The sequence below is a fragment of the Neoarius graeffei genome, chromosome 9 (assembly GCF_027579695.1).
Source record: "Neoarius graeffei isolate fNeoGra1 chromosome 9, fNeoGra1.pri, whole genome shotgun sequence".
In the NCBI taxonomy this organism is placed as follows: domain Eukaryota; kingdom Metazoa; phylum Chordata; class Actinopteri; order Siluriformes; family Ariidae; genus Neoarius; species Neoarius graeffei.
This window is the reverse complement of record NC_083577.1, coordinates 72,769,505-72,789,233: the sequence shown is the minus strand read 5'-3', so window position 1 is coordinate 72,789,233 and position 19,729 is coordinate 72,769,505. Positions and strand designations below refer to the sequence as shown.

The 19,729-nt window shown below is 41.3% G+C and overlaps 1 protein-coding gene across 5 annotated transcripts in view; it reads left to right on the top strand.

Annotated features, from left to right (window-relative positions):
• Window positions 1-19,729, top strand: part of snx4 (sorting nexin 4) — a 138,995-nt gene that overhangs the window by 92,898 nt on the left and 26,368 nt on the right. For all 5 annotated transcript variants that reach the window (XM_060930230.1, XM_060930229.1, XM_060930226.1 and 2 more), the window contains one exon: window positions 1,108-1,232. In XM_060930230.1, the coding sequence (XP_060786213.1) occupies window positions 1,108-1,232 (125 nt within the window). The remainder of the gene's footprint in view (window positions 1-1,107; window positions 1,233-19,729) is intronic.

Genomic DNA, 19,729 nt, shown 5'->3' with positions numbered 1-19,729 from the left:
CAATTGCTGTAGTTTTTAAAAGAGAAATGTTGTCCTATTCTTGCCTGATATACAATTTCAGTTGCTCAACAGTTAGAAGTCACCTTTGTCATATTTTGTGCTTCATAATGCATCAAATGTTTTAAATGGGTGACTGGTCTGGACTGTAGGCAGGCCAGTTTAGCACCTGGACTCTCTTACTACACAGCCATGAAGTTTTAACATGTGCAAAATAGCGGTTTGGTGTTGTCTTGCTGAAAGAAGGAAGGCCTTTGCTGAAAAGAGTTTGTCTGGATGGCAGAAGTCTTTCCTTCTGAGAGACTTGGTCTCTCTGGGACACCCCCCCCCCCCCCCCCCCCCCCCGCTTTTTTTTTTAAAATACCCAGTCATGTTATTGACCTGTTGCCAATTAACCAAATTTTTTTATTTATTTTTTGCATTACACAACTTTTTCAGTCTTTTGTTGTTCCGTCCCAACTTTTCTGAAACGTGTTGCTGACATAAAGTTCAAAATGAGCATATATTTTTCAAAAAAACAAGAATTTCTGTTTCAACATTTGATATGTTATCTTTGTACTGTTTTCAATGAAGCAGGGTTTCCATGATTTTGCAGACCTTCACATTGTTTTTATTTGTTTTACAGTGTCGCAACTTTTTTGGAATTGGCGTTGTGTACACAGTTTAAAAAAAAGGGGGGGGAGGGGGGTTAAAATATCATTACTTTTTGTGCTGTTATTCTCAGATTTTATTTAGTTTAAATATTGATAACATACCGATGTATAGGATAATGTGTGCATTTCATGGTATTTTGACATCCTTTTTTGCAGAATGTTATGAAGATATGAAATGCCAACCAACTTTTTTTTTTTTTGCACTCACTATTCCTTCTTGCTGTCCGTTTCAGTAATTTCTTATTGATGTTTCATTTGTTGTGATGGATTAATTTTAAACCCAGGCAAAGGTAATAAAGGTATCAACATAACATTAACTTATCCAGCAAGTAGCCTAACAATTGTACCAAGTGCATTACAATAATTGGGGTATAATGCATGTGTTTTTCTCTTTTTGCCTTCTTTTTAAATAGTCATATTGCTCATGTTTTCATTAACATTGACATTCTTTCTGCAGATGGTTGAGAAGGGAGCAAATCTTTTGAAGAAGATGGAGATTAGTGTAACTGAGGCAGAGAAAAGGACCGGAAAGAATGCAGTCAGCATGCAGGAAACCTACACTGTATACCTCATCGAAACAAGGTACATTACTTCATGCACCCACCTATCTTCCTTGCACGCTGTGATCATATTTCTGTCTGATCATTTTATTTTAAAAATTAGATAAATTACATAGATTTCTCTGGAACATCAGCATTTCTTGGCAATAATTCAGATTTTTCTATATTCTATAGCTGCTTTAAAATGAGTTGAAATAATTAGCAGCATGGACCTTCCTGTATCAGAGGCGTTAGCGCTATTTGTTTGGGTCCGTGAATGTGGACATATGAGCAATAGCGATTTATGACCAGATAGGGTGGTGTAATTGTGGTATTTAACTTTTGTATAATAATGTTTTTGATAAACTTGAGACCTTATAGTTTAGAATATTACAAATGCATACTACTGCCAATTTCTTGACCTCCAACTTGCAGGACCAGTCAAAAGTTTGGATACAAGTTTTACTTCTTTGTTTTTTCTTTATTTTTATTCATTAAAAGTCACTTCATGTCTGAAAGTAATGGGTGTTGTTTCTCTTTACTTAGTTTAACAGTTCTTAACATTAAAATGGATGGCTAAAGTTCTAAAATAGGGCTATTTACTATATTTTTATAATTTACTATTTACTGTTCGATCTCAAACATGTTAAGATGGCAAGAAATTGCACTAATTAACTTTTGATGAGGCACCTGTTAATTGAAAAGCATTCCAGGTGACTACCTCATGAAGCTGGTTAAGAGAATGCCAATAGTGTGCAAAGCATCATCAAGGTAAACACTGGCTCCTTTGAAGAATTTAAAATATGAAACATATATTTAGTTTTTTTTTAACACTTTTTTTGTTTACTATATAATTCCAGACATGGTCCGTATGTTATTTCAACAGTTTGATGTATTGTTCCACAATGTTGAAAATGGTCAAAATACAGAAAAACCTGTGAGTGAGTAGGTGTGTCCAGACTTTTGACTGGTACTGTAAGTTGAAGGTCAGTAAATTTGGCAGTTGTATGCATGTGTAATATTCTAAACTGTGGGGTCTCGCGTGCTGCTTTTATTTACATTCACTGGCCCTTTGATCAAGTAAACTACCAGAGGTCAATTTGTACACCTCAGAAAGTAAATATTATTTACCAGCTGGGAGGTCCGTATTGTGAAATAGGTATTTCACCATACGAACCAACCTTAAGCTGGTAAATTAATATTTTATTTTTTTCTTTACCAAATTCTAACAGGGCGGCACGGTGGTGTAGTGGTTAGCACTGTCGCCTCACAGCAAGAAGGTCCGGGTTCGAGCCCCGTGGCCGGCAAGGGCCTTTCTGTGCGGAGTTTGCATGTTCTCCCCGTGTCTGCGTGGGTTTCCTCCGGGTGCTCCGGTTTCCCCCACAGTCCAAAGACATGCAGGTTAGGTGAATGGTTGTCTGTGTCTATGTGTCAGCCCTGTGATGACCTGGCGACTTGTCCAGGGTGTACCCCGCCTTTCGCCCGTACTCAGCTGGGATAGGCTCCAGCTTGCCTGTGACCCTCTAGAACAGGATAAAGCGGCTAGAGATAATGAGATGAAATTCTAACAGAAAACGAGAGCGCCCCAAAGGGAAAACCGAGCCAAGGTGAGCCGCCATTTTGGATCCTCATTCACGGCTGTAATGCAAATTGCTTCCTCCTCGGTATACAAGTGCACTTCCATGGCAGGAAAAAAAACCCCTACGTTTTGCCACCTATGTAGTCCCCTATTTATACAAATAGGAGTCATTCAGGATTCAGCCATGTTTTTGCTCGGCGTTAGCAAGTTAGAGGTTTTTAGCTTTCTCCTGAAATGTTTTATTTTACTACTTCTTTCTCAGGGTAGTAAAACTCGCTTTCGCTGTGAAGACTGTCGTTATCGCTATCCATGCTGTAAAATTAATGCTATTCTCCTGAGAAATGCTGGCAAAAATTTATAAGATTTGATAATCTTATAAATAAATCTTATTAAAAAAAAAAAGATAAATGTTGACAAAAAATGCTACCATGTTTGTTGTTGTGAACAAGCAAGTTGCCAGAGGTCCATAACCAGGGTCCGTACCGTAGGATACGGACCCGCTCGCCAGCCAATTAGAGTGCAGGATTTGATGGAAAACGCACTGCGGAAAAAATAAAATACATTATTGTACCTTTAGGGGTACAATGGCTTGTCACTGGGGCAGTAACCTCTAAGGTGCACTTATTTGTACACTTTGTATACTGCTTGGGAACTTGTGTACCTTTTTGTCCCTAAAAAGGTAAACAAAGTTACCTTGAGGTCTAGTAATGAGTGCTAGGGGGTACATTACTGTAGATTGTACCTTGGGGACAGAAATGGACTCCTCCTATTTCTGACAGTGTAGGTATAGAATTATTGACTGTGGATCCGTCTCTATGCACAATTTTTCCTTCGACCAAATGTATTAATGGAATCCATCAGAGAACTACCGCTGACCAGATATTAATTTGACATTAGACCGGTTTCAGCACTGCGATGACACGGAGATGGTAGTTGCATCTTAATGTGTTTCATTAACATTTTTTCCATCCAGTTAGTGATTATAGCTTTTTTTGGGGGGGGGGGGGGGGGGGGGGGGGGGTTTGTTACACAACTTATTTTGCTAACCCTCTTGTGCTTTAACCCTTTGGGGTCGGGAGTTTTGCTGGCGAAGCTCGACAGGTTTAGAATGAGTAGGTCATATGTTTAAATAAATAGCTTTGAGTTTTTCATCATACAAGCATGATAAACATATTGACAAACTTTACACTTTCCTGTGTTCCCACTGCCAAATAATATTATAGTTTTTAAATTACCTAAATTAGATGAAACATAAAACTTGTCACCTTACTCAATCACACCAGAGTCGGCGCGCTGAAAGTACACTTGGGCATTCGTAAGACTATTCACATGGTAATGGCATGATGATCAGTTTCACCCTTTCGGTTTCGATTGGTTTCTCATTCACGGTGGGAACACCCACCGTAAACAGGATAAAATCTGTCAGACAAAGTTCAGCCTATTTGGAGGTAAAACTTGTTTCGAGATGGCACGCGGATTTTATGCGCTTCGGATGATTGAGGACAGCGATTCAATTCATGATTTATTTCAGGATTCAGAACAGCGATTCAGTTCAATCTTGAGAACTGCGACACTGATGAGCGGTGCCTTTTTTACTTTGACTTGATACAGGCAAAGATCAACTTGAGTAAGTGTAAATATTTCTATTTATTATGAGCAGATCGGTTGATATGCGTGTGCTGTCGTGCATACACAGGAAAAATAACTGAGCAGATTTTCCCGAGTTAAAAGTATTTTCCTCAAAATGGTTAATTTTGCTCAATTTTGTGTTGAGAGTAAAAGTTGGAGTGGGAGTAAAATTACAGAGTAATTGTGTAACAGCGTAGGTTGTGTCTCTGAACTGAGTAAAATGGTACAAGAGTTAATTGCAAGATGCACTGAATAGAGTCAAATACCAGATAAATGAAGCTGTTGTAAAAAAGCAGTTTTAGAACTGTGTTGGAACGTGTAGAAAAACATGACTTTACCCATTGTGACTTGACCTGCTGGGATTAAATGTTAATCTGATGGGATTAAGAGTTGGCAGTGGGAGCGGTTTTCACTCTTCTCATTGAATGGAATGGAATTTTTTTTTAAATTTCTCATTGAATACTCCTCCCACTGCCAATCCTGTATCCCAAAACAATAGGACATACGTTTTTTTTTGATGGCCTGTTTAATTGTTCAAATCAGTGGAGCAGGTTTAAGTTTTTGTGCTTGATACATTCCTAAGACTGAACAGAATCACCTCAAGTAACCAAAACGGTTCGACACAATGGGTAAGGTCATGTTTTCTTCACCCATTCCAACGCAGTTCTAAAACTGCTTTTTACAACAGCTTCATTTTTGTTTTTTTTAAAGGCCCGGTCCCACTGGCCGATGGACACAAAACGTATGCAAAAAGGACACAGCGGATGAGCAAAATTTCGGGGGTGGCTCTATCCGTTTTCATCCGCTCCAGAAATGGACAAAATTGGCGAAAACAGAACGGAAAAGAACGGACGTGGGTAGTATATAGCGGGGATGTTAAACGCATGTTCATAGGAAGCCTAGCGGATGAAAGCGGATGGAAGTGGATGACAGCTCCGAAGGGGTTACCGGTGATAACTGAGAAGCGGACGCATAGCAGAAAGAGCGGATGCATAGCGGGTGAAGGGGCTGCATCACGTACGCCTAACGGAAACAAAGGGGATGTTGCGCGGATGTATATCGGATGCAGACCGTTCACTGCGCTAGGTGTCCTTCTACATACTCTAGACATACTCCAGACATCCTCAATATACGAGATACATCCCAGATATAAACGCTTTGTCCGTTTTGAATACTTTATATACGAGATGCATACGCTTACATCCTTTCTATTTCCGTGCTACTAACGACGAATAGATGTTTCATGTACCTTATCTTTCCTCCCTCTTTCCGTTTTCAGCTGCAGCGGATGTGAGTTGCGAGGATGCCCAGAGGATGCAGAGAGGATACAGCAGACGTTTAACGGATGATAACGGACATAGAACGTTTGTTGCTCGTATATGTCGCGGATTTACATCGTACACGGCGGAAAGTTCATCCGTTCTAAAAGTTTTGTGCAGCTCAAAACTTTTTGCGCGGATGAAATCACAGTGGACGGATGCTCGATGGATAGAGCGTATGAAGCACGTATGCAATGAGTACACAACGGATGCGTAGCGTTTTCCAACGGATGGCAAAGATTTTTTTACGTTTTACATCCTCTTTGCATCCGTAAGTGCAGTGGGACCGGGCCTTTAAGTACAATCATGACATACATACTCCATAGATATTATTGTAGCTGAACTTGTGCTGAATACAAAAAGTCTTATGACTTTGAAAATGCTGCTTAGGTTTGTTGAAACTAACAACAAAATCGGAGCATGCCAAAATCATTAGAGTGCCAGAAAACACCCTCAGACCTCAGAGGGTTAATGGTAGTTAATGATTTTGGCTGCTGGTCTGTTTCTCAAGCCATCAGTGATACTGAGGTGTTAAACAACCTCAGTAACATTGCTGTGTCTGATGCACATCTTAACGTTCTGTTGAGAATCGTCTACCAATGAAATAATATCTGCTCAGTGGTGGTCCATTTCCTCTGATGGACAAGGTAGAGGGCAGCTGACAAATCTTGCAGAGCAACAGATGGACTGCATTTAGTATATGACTAGGCATAAACTAGGCAAATGGCTTATTCTTAGGAGATTACAGAAAAGTCTGGAAAAGTGTGGAATTTTGAAATGGAAAAATGTGTGAAACCACATGGCACTCTTAAAAGTAACACCACTGGGACTCATTTGTCAAGCTGGATATGAAGAGATTTATTTGTAAATCATTAGTACAAGCGTTTACACAAGAAATTTGGTATTCATGAAAATCCTATAAATTGAGAAAAATGTTCGTATCCTACTTGTGTTCCTGTGTGTGAATTTGTAAAATTACGCATAAGATGCAAACCTAGATTCGAGCTACTTCAAATCTTATTTGCCTGGATTTCTGCACTTTTATATATACAATATACTGTCAATTTTAACTAGCTTATTTTTTTAAGTTACATTTCCAGCATTTAGCAGACACCCTTATAAAGACTGACTTGTAGAAGTGCTTTGGAGTCTCCATCAAAAACGCATCCTCATGCTCGTTCACTCGGTCAGACACTAACAGAACGATCAAGTACGTTTTATGAAAACCAGTCGTTTTATCTTATTGCCGTTAATTGAACATATTAAAAAAAAGAATGAACGTGAGGTAACACAAACCCATAACTTCAGACAAATCACTGAACTAATCATTAAATTGTGATAACTGTATAAACAGAGGACAGCCAGTCTGTCTGCACATAGCCATAAACTGTAAACAAATGCTTTAGCTGAGAAAACTCGGCAGTTTGCTATTATTAATATATTATTTAAAAAAATTGGCATAGAAGTGAGTTAAAATAACATCCATTTCTGCTTTTCTTTTCGTTGTTCATTTCAAATGAAAATAACTTCCACTTCTGTTTTTCAGGCTTTACCTTGTTTGTTCATTTCATGTTCCAGCTGTTTATGCACTTGAAATTGAGTTTTGTGGGTGTCACTACATGCAAATGAGCTGGAAACTCAATTTATGGGTGTTCTATATACATGTACAAGTATGACGAAAATCAGCATTTCTGAGACTTTTATAAATTCACTGGAATTTTTTTTTGGTTTGGGTTACACAAATGTTTGCACACAATGGTAATGTGCCTTTTTTAATTTAACTGCAGAGAAATTAAATGTGAAGATTTATTTTCTCAGGTTAATAACTGTTAATATACAACAGCGTGACTTTCTGCGATTTTCTCGACCAATCAGTGCATGCGATTTCCTATAATCACCTGTGTATTTACAGTTATGGTCAGAAGTTTACATACAGTGACATGAATGTCATCTTAGATATGAATGTCATGGCAATATTTGGACTTTCAGTAATTTCTTTGAACTGTTCTTTTTCTGTGGCAGAATGATTGTACAGCATACATCTTGAATAAAAAAAAAAAACACTAGAATTTGGTGCACGAGTTTTAATTTTCTTTGGGTTTTCTGAAAATCAACACAGGGTCAAAAATGTACATACAGGGTCAAAAATTTACATACGCTCACTTAGATTATTAATTCGGAGGTGCTGAAACTTCCAAAATGTCTCTTATCTTGCCAAGGCTGAGGTCTCTTAACTTCCTGTTAGTGATCATGATTGACTACAGCTGGTAGCTTCTCTCTTTATAAAAAGGGTTTGTTTACAGCACTCATTGGATTGACCAACACATAATACAATGGGGAAAGTCCATGGAGCTCAGTGCAGATATACCCAACTCCGGAATGTCTCTTGGAGCCATTTCTAAACGACTGCAAATTCCAAGATCAGTTCAAACAATTGTATCCAAGTTATTGTGAGGTGTAGTCACTTTGCCAAGCCACTTTGCTTCAAGAAAACCCATACTGTCCCCCTCAGCTGAAAGGAAATTGGTTTGGATGGTCAGGAACAACTCGGGAACCACCATGGCACAGCCCCGCCCCGCCATGAACTGGAAGCTGATGGATTACTGTCTACAGTTCAGATCACCATGGGCTAAGAGGCTGCCATCCAAGAAATAACCCCCTGCTCCAAAATTGACAACTTCAAGCTTAACTAAAGTTTGAAGCTGACCACACAGACAAAGAAAAAGCCTTCTGGAGGATAGCTGTACGGTCAGATGAGACAAAGATTGAGTTGTTTGGCCACAATGACCACCATGTCCAGAGGGGCACTGTACCAGCTGGTGGTGGTGGTAGGATCATCATGCTCTGAGGCTGTTTTGCTGCCAGCGGAACTGGTTCATTGCACAAAGTGGCTGGAATAATGAAGAAGGAGGACTACCTCAGAATTCTTCAGCATAAACCATCAGAAACTTGAACACAACTTGGGACTTAGAACAGGACAACAAACCCAAACACGCATCAGAGCTGGTTGTGGAGGATAAAACAGGCTAACTAAGCTTAAAACAAGTCCTGACTTCAACCCTATTGAAAATACATGGACCGTGCTTATAAGTTGAGTACATGCCAAGAAAAAAAACAAAAAACAAATTTGAGTTCTGCCAGAAGCTTGTTCATGGTAAACAAAAATGTTTGGTCAAGGTGAATCTTGCGAAGAGACATTTTACCCAAATATTAGGTGTGCTGTATGTAAATTTTTGACCCTGTATGTATAATTTTGACCCTGTGTTGATTTCAGAAAATCCAAAGAAAATTAACACTTGTGCACCAAATTCTAGTTTTATTTTATTTATTTTAAATTAAAGATGTATGCTGTACATTCTGCTACAGAAAAAGAACAGCTCAAAGAAATTACTGAAAGCCCAAATATTGCCATGACATGTTGAACTTCTGACCACAACTGTATACTAATAACTGTTAATATAAAGTCAGGTTAATGTATTTAAGTTTTAAATATATAAATTAGAGCTGGGTGATAAATCGATTTTATCGATTTTAATTCGAATTTACAGTTATGAAAATCAGTTTTCTCTCAGTTTTAACTTCCGCCACCGATGCTCCCCTCTGTGCATGTGCAGAACGGATCGGGCAGCAGGGGTGGATCGGGCACTGGCACTATAGCCCTCCTCACGTGCGCTTGCCGTAAAGACACACGAACAACATGGCAGTGATTGGGGGAAAGCTGCAACTTGTGCCCAAGAAAGGAGTAACTTCCTCCGTGATCTGGAATTGGTTTGGTTTTGCGGCGTCGGACGCAGACCAAACAAGTCCTCGTTGTAAGGTGTGTTTGAAAACGGTTGCTTCCAAAGGAAGCAGCACGACGAATTTATTCCAACACCTTAAACAGAAGCATGCAGCGGAGTGCGAGGAGTGCTGCTCCCAGCAGAATGAAAACAGCCGCAGCATGAGCGCACCATCCACAGTAAAGCAAGCAGCCGTCCCGGACACGTTTTCGAACTGTGCGCCTTATGATAAGAATGGGGCGTGGTGGAAGGCAATCACAGACGCTATCGCGATATGTCATCTACAAGCTTGTTTTTTGGCTTTTTTGGTTTCTGGTTGCACTTTAACCCCAAAGGGGAAATTTAAGTGAAGAAAAAAAAGTAAAACTTGTTTTGAACCATTTCTTTCTCATCTGTAGTTTGATTTTTAGTAGGGGGGGGAACGATTAAAATCGGATTTTTTGTGAAAAAATCAAAATTATTTTTTTTTTTTTTTAAGGCCATATCGCCAAGCTCTAATATAAATGTATTACACGGTCACCCGAAGATATGAAGTCTGTCTTCAAGTGGTAAATGTAAGATTCCTCTCGACTCTTCTTTGACTCATTCAGTATTGTGCGAGCTGAATGGAATATATCTGACATACCATTCAACGCCAGCCAATATTATTTATTTTTGTAAATACAGGCCACTTTTTCCATGGAATAAAAACATGTATTCTATTCCCTTATAGCAGGTTTGATAGCATGCAATATTATCATCTCTTATCCTCCATGTATTACACCACTCTCCCCAATGGAGAATGAGCGTGCAATGTTGTTACAGTACTACATGTTGTCAGGACAACACAACGTCACATGTCCCAGCTGATACGACTATCCAGTGACAACTTTTCTGCTGCGCATGCACAGTCATTTCTTTGTCTGCTGGGAAAGAGAGAAGTCGAGGCTAATCCAGTGCTACTGCCAGGATTAAGCACTAAATAAATAAACTGAAGGCGCACTGAACACCCGAAAGGCTACCAAAACTTCATTATATGTTCATGCATATTTACAAGAGACATTGAAAACTGGAAAAGAGACACGTCAGAGATGTAAAACTTCCACACTAGCGAGTGACTGACAATTTGTAAACAAACATGGCTGCAAAGTTTACTTCGTTAAAAGTGGAAGATTTTTAGACAATTTTAGCTGCTAGGTCGCTACTCTGTGTGTGTGTGTGTGTGGGGGGGGGTGATTTTAAAAGTAACCTAAGTAAATTACACAGGGAAAATATTTGGCTTGCTTTCGCTAACACTACACCGGCTGGAAGGTAACTGGACTGCCATGCTAATAGCACAGAGTTGCGTGTAAGCTAGCGTTGGCCTTCGCTAATGCTACTGTTATGCCGGCTGGAAGTTAATTGGACTGCCGCACTAACAGCACTGAGTCGCAACTTCCGCTGCTATGCTGACTATGCTCAAATTTGCATCCATACTAAGGGCCTCTGCATGCTCTTGCGACAAGGCTTTCGCAGATAGCTTTTCGCAGACAGTTGTAATTTATCGTTGAGCGGGGAGTAATAGGCGTGCGTGATGTTATTCACCGCCACAACGCAAGGGGGCGCGAAGTCGCGAAATCGCTAGGAGTAGTTGGTGGGTGTGGTTAGTGGAGTGTTTTATCCTCTGGTTACTTATAATGACTAGAACTGGAGTCGTATAGATGTACGTACTTCCTCGATCAACTGCTCTTCGTGCTGCTCCATCTTCGCTCGTGTTTTTAAAAGTGGCGATAGTGAAAACAAACCAAAGTAGGGAAGTGGAAGTGCGTGTACAGCGGATGTAGAGTGGACCAATCAGAGCCCTCTTGTCTGCGACGCTGTCTGCGAGGCTTCTGCGGTGGTCACAATTTTTGGGAGGTGCGCGCAGAGCGTCTGCGAAGGGGGGGGGCTACGCAGACGCCATCTGCGACACCATCTGCGAGGACTGGGTTGTCAGCATAAATTGGCCTTAAGCCCTTTCATACCCTACCACCCTTCAATCTGGCTGATTGTCTCAATGCCGTCAATAGCTGGATGACCCATAACATTCTCAAGCTTAATCAAGATAAGACAGAAGCTATTCTCATATCCACCCCCGATATCCTACATAAACTTGGCACAGTTATCCATCCCTGGTTATTTCACCACTACCTCTACAGAAGTTTAAAAAAAACAAACAAACTAGGAGTCATAGTTGATTCTACATTCGCCTTTGACTCTTGTATCAAAAATATTGCCAAAACAGCCATCTTCCACCTTAAAAACATTTCCAAACTTTGTTCCTCTCTCGCCTTATCGGCTGCTGAGACGCTCATCCGTGCATTTATTACTTCCAGGTTAGACTACTGTAATGCCCTACTCTTTGGAGTCTCAGCAAAGAGAATTAATTGGCTACAGTCTGTCCAAAACTCTGCTGCAAGGGTGCTCACCCGTACCAGATCATGAAATCACATCACTCCCATCCTCTAGAAATTACACTGGCTCCCAGTCCACTACCTCATCCAATACAAAATCATTCTACTTGTTTACACATCACTCCATCACCTGGCCCCTTCCTATCTATCAAATCTCCTAACGCTATACAGACCATCTCGCACCCTGCGCTTCACTGATGCCCATCTACTCGCTATCCCCTCCTCTTGGTTTCGCTCCATGGTTGATGGGGCCTTCAGTGTGGCTGGCCCTAAACTTTGGAATACCCTTCCACTAGTACTGTGCCAATGCACAACACTATCCACTTTCAAAACTCTGCTGAAAACACACCTTTTCAGAATCGCTTTCTCCACTGCCTCTTAACTGCTCCCATTCCTTCAGAAATTGCCTTTTCTGTATTCTATAGTTTATTCCCTTTTATCTTCGTACCATCCACCCTCTTTGTGTTGCCTTTCCTTTGTGGTGCTCTTTGGTACCTTTTTCTTAATTTTTTGTTTGTTATTTAGTTCTGTCTGTGTATCTGTTTTCATTGAGTGTACAGTGTTCTTAGTGTTGTGTACTGTTGTTCTGGCATTTTCATTGCACAGTGTCCTTGGGTATCTTGAAAGGCGCTTATTTATTATTATTATTATTATTATTATTATTGTAAAAATATAATTATCTCCTGCTGGCCGAAAGGCCCGAAGGGGGATTATGTCATGGCGATGTCCATCCGTCTGTCTCCCAGGAAGGGTACTCGCTTTCTGAAATCAACTCCTCTCGCAGTTTTTGGAGGAATTTCACAAAACTTGGTAGGATTCTTTGTTTTATGTCGGTAATACACATATTGCAATTTCATTAAAGTCGGTCACATTTTACCAGAGTTACAGCCCTTGATTAACAAAATTATACTTTGACAAATTCATGTGTGTTTTCCTTCTGAATTCAACTCCTCACACACATTTTGGAGGAATTTCACAAAACTTGCCAAAAGATATTATATTATGTCAGTAATGCGCATATTTTGTTCAATTCATCGTATTTTACCAGAGCTGTGGCCCTTGATTAACAGCCTTGTACTTTCACAATTTCTTGAAGGTGTGCTTGCCTTCTGACATCAACTCCTCTGACAATTTTTGGATGAATTTCTCAAAGCTTGGCAAAAGGCCTTGTTATTTGACGGTAATATGCATACTGCAATTAAATTTTGTTTGTGAAAAGTTTTGACCCTTGATTAAATAACTTTGACAATTTCATGAGGGTGTACGTTGTTCTGAAATCAACTCCTCTTACAATTTTTGGAGGAATTTCACGAAACTTGGCAGGATTCTTTGTTATATGTCGGTAATGCGCATATTGCAATTTTGTTCAATTCAGTCGCATTTTACCAGAGTTATGGCAGAGTTGCCAGCGGGGGATATTGTGCTCTCCGAGCACTCTTGTTTAAAATTTCGGTCAGGTTAATATCTTTACCTCCATTCTTCATCATCATTTTACTAATATGCCTAATTTTCATCCTCAGCCAAATGTAAAACTTTTTTATTTGAATAGATTTTTATGGAATTTGTCCAAACACTTTGATAGAAACCTCAGTGTAAGTTCTTATAGAAACGGAATGGTGAAAAGCCAAACTTGACCTACAGCTGGAGTATGAATAACCGCCTTAGGCTGGAGAAGCATTCCAACGTCATGCGATGCTGTATTGTTTACACATATCATCCTCTCTGTGTGACTCGGACTGTCCGTCGCTTATGGTAAGGCTTGTCAGTGCTGTATGGCTCTCAACACACAGGCATGTGCTACTAGTCAGGAACTCTGTAGGACAATGGCTCCTCTCTTTTCTTTCTTTTTTTTTATTTGCAAAAATGCTCTGTGCTGAAAACCAAGACATGCCACTTTTGACATGGCTGCCGAGTCAGCAGTTTGGGTCGTCACACACTGACTTGGCTGTGTTTACTTCAGAGCCGTACACACATCCGTGCCTGTCACATGACACGCTCATCACATTTACAATTTTGTTTTATCTAACTGACTTTTTTTTTTTCCATTTCAGTTGTGTTCCTTTCAGTAACAGAAATGGAAACAGTTGTTGCAGAAGAAGCCTGTTGAGTCTCAGTATTGAGTGGAATTGCTTCTGTTTAAAGCAAAATGTTGCATACAGGGGAAAAATTCTGGTATGCCCTCGAAGTCAATACACAGAGCTGTATTGTTACAGAGGCCCATGAAAGGAAACGTATGTTATGCAAATGCATACACGTGTATATAGCCTGTATTTCCTTACCCCATGCTACAGAGCGAGCATGACTAGGATGGCTTTGGGGGACTGGGTTTTGGTGCAGAAAGCCTCCCAGCGGGTGTGCGTTCTGCCTTTCTACTCCAGGTTATTAGTGCAGCGCCCATTATGTACTCTCGTTTCCCCCTTGGACCATTCAGGATCCTGAATTATTTCATATTTTCCCTCATATACCGGTGTTTTTTTTTTTTTTTTTCTCTCTCTCTCTCTCTTTGACGTTTTTTGCCAAATGTGCTCTTAGGTCTAGTGCAGGGGTGTCAAACTCAAGGCCCGCGGGCCAGATCCAGACCGCGATAATTTCATGTGGCTATTATTAATGGCTTGCCGGTAAATAGCGCTCCCACCACTCGTACTACAAATCCCACTATGCACTGCAACAGCTGCCGCGCAGGTCAAGACCTGTGCACCAACCCATTTTCCCGCACTGCCAATAACACATTGATCAGTGGTCAGCGGATAAAAGCATTGGTCAGCACTTTTGACACTTTTTTTTTTTTTTTTTTTTTTTTTCCTTCTGTGAATGAGAGCACCAAGACTGATGCTGCACAGCTGGCAATCTTCATCCGTGGAGTGGACTCCAGTTTATGTGTTACAGAGGAACTTTTGGGTATTAAACCAATGCACGACACAACCACAGGAAAAGACACTTTTGAAGAAGTATCTAAATGTGTGAATGACATGAAACTGCCCTGGGACAAACTTACGGGACTGACGACTGATGGAGCGCCTGCGATGTGCGAGGAAAAGAATGGATTGGTGGGACGGATGCGGGAGAAGATGCAGAGGGAGACCTGCACAGGTGAGCTGACCATGTACAGTGGGGCAAAAAAGTATTTAGTCAGTCACCAATTGTGCAAGTTCTCCCACTTAAAAAGATGAGAGAGGCCTGTAATTTTCATCACAGGTATACCTCCACTATGAGAGACAATGAGAAAAAAAATCCAGAAAATCACATTGATTTTTTTTTTTTTAAAGAATTTATTTGCAAATTATGGTGGAAAATAAGTATTTGGTCAATAACAAAAGTTCATCTCGATACTTTATATACCCTTTGGTTGGCAATGACGGAGGTCAAACGTTTTCTGTAAGTCTTCACAAGGTTTTCACACACTGTTGCTGGTATTTTGGCCCATTCCTCCATGCAGATCTCCTCTAGAGCAGTGATGTTTTGGGGCTGTCGCTGGGCAACACGGACTTTCAACTCCCTCCAAAGATTTTCTATGGGGTTGAGATCTGGAGACTGGCTAGGCCACTCCAGGACCTTGAAATGCTTCTTACGAAGCCACTCCTTCGTTGCCCAGGCAGTGTGTTTGGGATCATTGTCATGCTGAAAGACCCAGCCACGTTTCATCTTCAATGCCCTTGCTGATGGAAGGAGGTTTTCACTCAAAATCTCACGATACATGGCCCCATTCATTCTTTCCTTTACACGGATCAGTCGTCCTGGTCCCTTTGCAGAAAAACAGCCCCAAAGCATGATGTTTCCACCCCCATGCTTCACAGTAGGTATGGTGTTCTTTGGATGCAACTCAGCATTCTTTCTCCCCCAAACACGACAAGTTGAGTTTTTACCAAAAAGTTCTATTTTGGTTTCATCTGACCATATGACATTCTCCCAATCCTCTTCTGGATCATCCAAATGCTCTCTAGCAAACTTCAGACGGGCCTGGACATGTACTGGCTTAAGCAGGGGGACACGTCTGGCACTGCAGGATTTGAGTCCCTGGCGGCGTAGTGTGTTACTGATGGTAGCCTTTGTTACTTTGGTCCCAGCTCTCTGCAGGTCATTCACTAGGTCCCCCCATGTGGTTCTGGGATTTTTGCCCACCGTTCTTGTGATCATTTTGACCCCACAGGGTGAGATCTTGCGTGGAGCCCCAGATCGAGGGAGATTATCAGTGGTCTTGTATGTCTTCCATTTTCTAATAATTGCTCCCACAGTTGATTTCTTCACACCAAGCTGCTTACCTATTGCAGATTCAGTCTTCCCAGCCTGGTGCAGGTCTACAATTTTGTTTCTGGTGTCCTTTGACAGCTCTTTGGTCTTGGTCATAGTGGAGTTTGGAGTGTGACTGTTTGAGGTTGTGGACAGGTGTCTTTTATACTGATAACGAGTTCAAACAGGTGCCATTAATACAGGTAACGAGTGGAGGACAGAGGAGCCTCTTAAAGAAGTTACAGGTCTGTGAGAGCCAGAAATCTTGCTTGTTTGTAGGTGACCAAATACTTATTTTACCGAGGAATTTACCAATTAATTCATCACAAATCCTACAATGTGATTTCCTGGATTCTTTCCCCCCATTTTCTCTCATAGTTGAAGTGTACCTATGATGAAAATTACAGGCCTCTCTCATCTTTTTAAGTGGGAGAACTTGCACAATTGGTGGCTGACTAAATACTTTTTTGCCCCACTGTATCACTGTATCATACACCAAGAAACGCTGTGCAGCAAAGTCCTGAAGATGGAACATGTCGTCATAAGCACCGTAACACAGACTGTTAACTTTATAAGAGGTGACGGTTTAAATCACTGGCAGTTTCAGCCCATGTTTACATTAGACTGTATCAGCGGATCATCAGATTAACGTTTTTAAAACGATTAGTGTGCACACAGCAACACCAATACACGATTTGCGTGCACACAGCAACACCAATACACGGATACGCTCGGCTCCGCAGGCATCCTGCGCTCCAAATCACTCCGCCCTGAACAGCGAGTGCCCTCTGGAGGGTGCGCACTCCGGCCCTGCGCAGCTCACAGAGCACGCGAGTGAAGTGCACAAGCTGTGATTCGGGACTGAGCCGCTGTGTGTGTGATCCCAGCGCATATCACTTACCACTTGCAAGTGGAAGGATGGCAAGCCTAAAGACAATCATAACTACACATTGGGCAGTATTTGCAGTATTTTCATACTTTTATACTCTTTAATGAAGGGTGATACAAGGTGGAAGTCCGCGCCGTTTTTCAGCAGTCGCGTCACATGACCAACGCCAGCGAATCAGGAAGGTGGATGTCACAGTGACGTTGTCCAATGACGACGCCAGCTAGAGCTCAGCACAGCGTATCCGCGTATTCTCAATGTTTACACAGCACCGGAGCTGACACGATCTGGATTGAATACGTGGACCCTGGCGGATTCCCGTTTCCAGGCGGTTTAATGTAAACGGACAGTGCATCCGCGAAGAAAACGAGACAGATACGGTCTAATGTAAACTTGGCCTCAGTCTTTTCTGGAGGAAATACATTCTGAATTTGGTGACGTGCCTTATCACAGAGGTGCGATGGCGGAGTCGAGAAAAAGCGTTCAGCAGATTTTTCGAGTTGCTTGAGGAAATTTATCAGTTCATGGAAAGTAAAGGACTCAACAGGGCTCCGGGATGAAAAGTGGCTGTGTGAGTTGGCCTTTCTGTGTGACATAACGAAGCATCTTAATGCATTAAACCTCCAGCTTCAGGGACGGGACCGTGTGATTACAGACATGTATGACGCAGTGAAAGATTTTCAAGTCAAGTTGCACCTGTGGGAGACGCAGATGCAAAAAGGGAACTTATGCTACTTTCCATGTTGCTAAAAAAATCACAGACCAGGTCTCCACCGCTGTGTTTCCAGCTGTGCTTTTTGCTGGTAAACTGAACACACTGCGCACTGAGTTTACACAGTGCTTTGCCGACTTTGAAGCACAGAAATTTAACTTTGAACTGTTCAGAAGTCCATTTGCAGTTGACGTGGAGAAAGCAAACCTCCAGGTGGAACTGATAGAACTCCAGTGTAACGGCACATTTCGGGCAAAGTCTGACTCTGGGGGGCCTGCACAGTTCCCCCAATTCATTCCTGACACGACGCCCCAACTCCGCCTACACGCTGCTCGAATGCTCTGCATGTTTGGTAGTACATACCTGTGTGAGCAACTTTTCTCTGTGATGAGCAAAACCACACAAAAGTTGTCTCACTGATGCACATCTCCACTCCATCCTGAGAATTTCCACAGCTCAAAGCCTAACCCTAAACATAAATGAACTTGCAGGCAAGAAAAGATGCCAAGCATCTGGCTCGGAGAAATGAAATAACAGTGAAAACTAAATAGCTTTTTGTTTCTGGACTTTTTGCCGATATCACATCACAGTTTTTATTTGAAAAATTTGCAAATTTTCATCAGCTTGAAATACTCATTTTGCCTGATTGTTATTTTTGAAGAGAAATAAAATTTTATATTTTATTTAATGTGTTGAGGAAAAAGTTGTCTCATCTCATTATCTCTAGCCGCTTTATCCTGTTCTACAGGGTCGCAGGCAAGCTGGAGCCTATCCCAGCTGACTACGGGCGAAAGGCAGGGTACACCCTGGACAAGTCGCCAGGTCATCACAGGGCTGACACATAGACACAGACAACCATTCACACTCACATTCACACCTACGCTCAATTTAGAGTCACCAGTTAACCTAACCTGCATGTCTTTGGACTGTGGGGGAAACCGGAGCACCCGGAGGAAACCCACGCGGACACGGGGAGAACATGCAAACTCCGCACAGAAAGGCCCTCCTCGGCCACAGGGCTCGAACCCGGACCTTGCTGTGAGGCGACAGCGCTAACCACTATACCACCGTGCTGCCCTGGAAAAAGTTGTATTTTAGCTATTCATATTGCTGATTTTTTTTTTTTTTTTTTTTTTTTTTTATATAAATATTGTCAGTTTTAGACTGTTCAATAAATGTTAATCCTGTTTGGCCCGCGACTTGGACTGTGTTTTCATTTTTGGCCCGTTCTGTGATTGAGTTTGGCACTCCTGGTCTAGTGCATTATTGTAGAAATAGATATTGTGCTGTAAATCTGTGGAAACTAGTAAAAGAAAATATGAATGTTCTGTATGCTGTTTCCTGTGGTTTTATATCTTAAAATATTAGAGAACAAGTTGAGGGCAAACTTTATTATTTTTATAGAAACAGTGTTGTGGGTTTACACGATATGGATATAGAAAACAAAATGGGGAAGATAAAACTGAAAGGTGATACATGTACAATTACAGCTAGGCTTGTGATTTTCCATTGCACTATACTAGTAATGCTTTAGTGGCCTTTGTATTAGTGGACTTGATATTGGCTGCTTTTAAATGAGTCACATCATGGTTTGAAGACACTGAGATTGTGTGTCACAGTTAAACTGGTAACATGTGGCACGGCTCGAAATTCACGGTGGTCCGGTCGCCCGAGGCGACTTAATTTGTCATTTGGCGGGTAATTCCGGTCACTAGCCAGCCCGGCTGGCTAGTTGAAAATAAAAAATAAAAAAAAATATGAAGCGAAGATTCAGACACACCGTCAACTAAAGCCGCCACATATTAAGCGTGTACCGTGTCTGTGTTAATCGATGTGTTTATCGGCAGGACAGCAAATACAGAAGAATTCCGAATCATATCGTGTACGAGTCAGGCTGTCGGTTTTTTCACAACTGCGCATGTATATAACTCATCCCGTTGAATATTGCGGTAATCACGTGATGAAATTCAATAGATGTGGCCACATTATCGCCCGTTT